At 39.6% G+C, this 4441-nt stretch overlaps 1 protein-coding gene across 1 annotated transcript in view; it reads left to right on the forward strand.

The window, feature by feature from the left end:
• LOC106533263 (NGFI-A-binding protein 1) overlaps positions 1 to 4053 on the forward strand; it is a 44646-nt gene extending 40593 nt beyond the window's left edge. The window contains exons 7-8 of the mRNA XM_014029502.1: positions 2923 to 3063; positions 3173 to 4053. Of these exons, the coding sequence (XP_013884956.1) occupies positions 2923 to 3063; positions 3173 to 3246 (215 nt within the window). The 3' untranslated portion in view covers positions 3247 to 4053. The remainder of the gene's footprint in view (positions 1 to 2922; positions 3064 to 3172) is intronic.
• The last annotated feature ends 388 nt before the right edge of the window (positions 4054 to 4441 follow it).

Here is a 4441-nt window from a genome sequence, read left to right on the forward strand (position 1 = left end):
ACTCTATGCTCTGTTATAGTCAGGTCCTTTGTAAGTTCCAGAGAATCATTTAATCTTGAAATCTTGTGAGAGATATTTTGCCTTTCAAACCGAGAACAAAAGTGATTAAAAATGTTTGACAGATCAGCCTCAGCTACTCCAGTAACAGATTTCCTGTCTTCACCTACCTGTTTATTCATGCTGGCCATTGCTTTAATTCCAGGCTGTTCTAATTTTTCCTCTACAAAATTGTGGGGTTTTTTTTCTAATCACGGCAAGGCAGACGCTTTTTTCCCTCTCTTTTCAGCCTTCTCTTATCTACCCTGCTTTGCTGATTTTTTGAGCCTCCTTTACAAAATCATCCTAAACCAGAAATTATGGACCTGGTCAGCTGGTCTGTCAATGCTATTGATCAAATTTTTTTCTACACTGAAACTGGGAAAAGGAGACCCTTCGTGCCCTGAAAACACTTTTGCTGCTGGACGCATGCAAGACTCGTGGGGCGAGTGGAGGAACATGTGCCTAGCTAAATTGTCAATTGCGGACGTCAAAGATGCTTGGATATTTGGATTAATGATAGCTGGATTTCTACTGTTTGGCGGAGATGGTTATCTGGTACTGTATATTGGGAAATAAAGAAAGTGCTGGCAGCTATTCGGGCCCTGTGGAGACTGCCAACGCTCTGTGATGGTTTATGCCGGACCGTCAACACACAAACTGAGGCGCTGGGGGTGATGAAACGTAAGCTGAGTGCTGTCCTGGCGGATTGTAGACCAGCTGTGGTTCCGGAACCTGCTATGTGGAATGCTTAGACCCTGGTGAAGTTGGGCCCGGGATAAAAAGGCAAGGACTGACCAACAAATTTGGCTGACTGGAATTTTCGCCATTGAGAGTTCCAGTGAGACTTCAAAAGTTGCAAGCAAATCTTCTGTGTAAGCTTGTTCCAAAACAATTGTGATTGGTGATTTGGCACCCCCCTACTTGGCCTTGAAGGCTGGGTAATATCAAACTCTCCATGGTTGTTTTGTCGACTGACGCACGACCCACCCCTCCTCCCACCTCCTCCCACTCCCGTGTGTGAACCGGTTTCTGGGAGCACTGCTGAAGGTTGAAACAGATGAACAATAACATCACTAGCTACGTTTACATGGACATATGTAATCGGACTAAATAAAAATGCATCATGTAAACACCCCATTCGGATTATTCTGACCCGATTCAGCTTGATCTGAATAAATTTGTAATCGGAATGAGAGGAGCGGTTTATGCCGATTGATAATCCGAACGACGTGCATGTAAACACTTAATCTGATCATCTTATTCTGATTGTGGAAAACTGACCTGACTGTCTTCTAACTTTCATCTACCGGTTTCTACTCTTTTGAGGAGGGAGGGACAGCAGTACAGAACATCTCCTCCCGTTTTCTCATTCAATAAAGAAGGAAGACACACAGCCTGCGCCGTTTCACAAAAAAATTTAAAATAAAAAAAGTCAGCGTGTTACCTGCAGTAGTGTCTCCAATCTCCACCAGGTCCACTCTGAGTGCTCAGAAGCTGTTTGTTTATGTTCATGACAAAAGTAGAACTTTTTTCTGTTTATTATTATTATTTTAGGGACAGTTGCAACTGTCAGTGGTTCTATTCTGAATAAAAGCCTGGTGCATGTAAACACTCATCATGATTGGACTGTGCCCATGTAAATGATGCATTCCGATTATTTAATCCAATTACATTTCAATCCGATCAAAGAATTTTGTGCATGTAAACATATTTACTGTTCTGGATTATGGCTGTGCGGTGCTGTTCAGAGACTGGTCATCAACGATTTTATTTTCAGTTGCTCACGCATGTGCATACAACAGTTCATGGCTTCAGATACACTTCCTTTTTCTCTCGATGCCTTCGCTTGTGGCTGCCTGTGCTATCCCCCCTCCCTCACCCCCTCCTTATCCTCCACTCTACCTCGATCTTTGCTCTGCAGAGGGTTTTTTCTGCAAATACCACAGTGTGTCACTTTTTGTGATATAATATGATGTTTTGTTTTTTCCTCATCTATCCTTATGTGGTATTTTGTTTTTCTTTTAAGGGTAGCGCCTCCTCATGACGTTCTTTCATGATGATGATCCTTGCTCTGTGCAGGGGCTGCATGACCTGTGAGCACCTGTTCTCCAATGTTTGTTTATATTCAGTCTTGTGAACGGCTGTTCTGAACTGTAATTTCCCCTTGGGATCAATAAAGTATCATTCATTCATTCATTCATTCATTCATTCATTCATTCATTCATTCATTCATTCATTCATTCATTTTATGTTATTTTTGTATCTAATTTCGGCCTTGATAATTTCACTTTTCACTTCTCTGGGAGGGGGCATGGGTGCCAGTGACTGCAGCCATGAAGCGGCTGGCTTCTGTGCATGAGTAAAAAAGATAATTGCCAAATTATTGTGAGGAATAAAAAAAATAACGTCTCATGTTATGTCCTCGCAGGAAAAAAAAAACCTCTGCAGGAAAAAAAAAGCAAAAACATAAAAAGCATGACCAATTCAAAGCATGCTCGCAGAGATGAAATCTGTCCAAATCTTCACTTCCTTTTCTGTATCCTGGATTCGTCTAAAAGCGGGCTTATACACCGGCATTAAGTACACACTGTTGTGTTAGGATGCTCCTGGTGAAGGCATGAATTTCTTCAATAAATTATTTGTAATTCAAGTTAAATCATTTAAAATTACAACAGTTACAATTACTAAGTCATAGCACACTATTCCTGATCAAGCTGAACATTAAGCATATAAATGGGTAAAACAATACAAGTATGCAGAAGAGGTAAATAAACAGTTTGCAACATACAAATAAGACTAAAACAGAAAACTGTGAGTAGAAAAATTACATTTATACCAAAACATTAATGTATCTTTTAAATTTTTTTGTCTTTTTGTTTCCAGAAGATCGACCAATTAACCTTCGAGTGGTCAGTCAGAACATGCAGGAAGGCGACCTCCCATTGGGCAAGCAGCTAGCCAATGAACTAAAACGTCATCATAACCACAACAGCAGCTCAGATGAGACCAAAACACTAGCAACAGGTGAGTTATCTTGGATGTTCAGCTGGAACACAGAAATACCTTTTCCAGCTTTTGTTTTATTAACACAAACCTCTAAGCTAACAATGATGTCCTTTATCTCTGTCTTCAGAAAATGGGATGTCTCAGCGGACATCCAACACAGAAAAAAAGATCATCAAATCAGAGCCAGAAGACTCCACATAGTGCCTCCGGCCTCCCAACCAACACACCCTTGTAATTCTACTCACACTTGACCATATGCAGTTATTACTCATCAGTAGATACTAAGCAAGCACAGCCACAGTAGAGCCTTAACAACCAATGTTGCCTCATATGAATAGCATTTATTTTTATTTCCTTTAGCCTTTTTGTTTTTTAAAGTATTTGCCAAAGCACCTAGAGAGCACATCCAGACATCCCTCAGTGCTCTGCAGATCGTTGTGTGTTGGTTAGACGTTTGTGTCAATTAAAGTTTGTTCATCTGTAAACTCTTTACCTCAGCCCGGGAGCTGCTTTTGTTGCTTTCTGTGGACAACCAGGTGTCAGATGTCGCTGCCAAGGCTGAATCCTAATTCCAGTCTGAATTTACACGTGGAATTTTTGGGTGTGAATGCATATTTAAAACATAGGGGACTCTTGGCCTAACCTGCTGATATGACTGTACCAGGGGGGCACAGGTGCCATTAGACAAATTGTGCACGTACAGATGCAGTCTAAGCAATTCAAATTCAGTTTCTGCTGGCAAAAGTTTTTTTTCCATACATAAAACCCAAAACCATCTATAAATTAAATAGCACCTATTATGATCATCATCATGAGGCCTGAAGACCCTGTCACTAGACAACTTATGCTAACTTATGAAAATATTTTTATGTCTAAATTGCTAATAAAAGATTTTTATTTAAAATTAGTTAGATTTACACTGTGTACACATCTAAAAGCTTCCAATTGATTTTTTTCAATTCCATCTTCAACATAGATGTCTTTAAAATTTTCATAAGTTGGCGTAAGTTGTCTAAAATGTCATAGTGTGACAGGGCCTTAAAAGTGGCCATATCTAACACTTTACATAAAAAACATGGTTACTTTTGCTATAGCTTAGCAAGACATAGCAAACCACATTTGTCAATATTCTCTGAACTTCTTGGGTCAATTTATTTAATATATGATATAAGTCAAAGCTGCTAAACTAACCTCACATAAATTATGAAGCCAATATAATTCGTAGTTATTTCCAATAGTCTTTTAGAAGAAGCTTCATCAGCCCAGTGTGCAGAGGATGAAATTTCAGATAAAAATAATAATCAGAATTTAATCAAAACTTATTTTATTTTGATTAACAGCAGAAATGTTTGTGATCTGAGCCTTGCGCCCCCCTGTTAAGTTTCAGCCCCTGCAG

This window comes from Austrofundulus limnaeus, unplaced genomic scaffold (assembly GCF_001266775.1).
Source record: "Austrofundulus limnaeus strain Quisiro unplaced genomic scaffold, Austrofundulus_limnaeus-1.0 Scaffold916, whole genome shotgun sequence".
Classification (NCBI taxonomy): domain Eukaryota; kingdom Metazoa; phylum Chordata; class Actinopteri; order Cyprinodontiformes; family Rivulidae; genus Austrofundulus; species Austrofundulus limnaeus.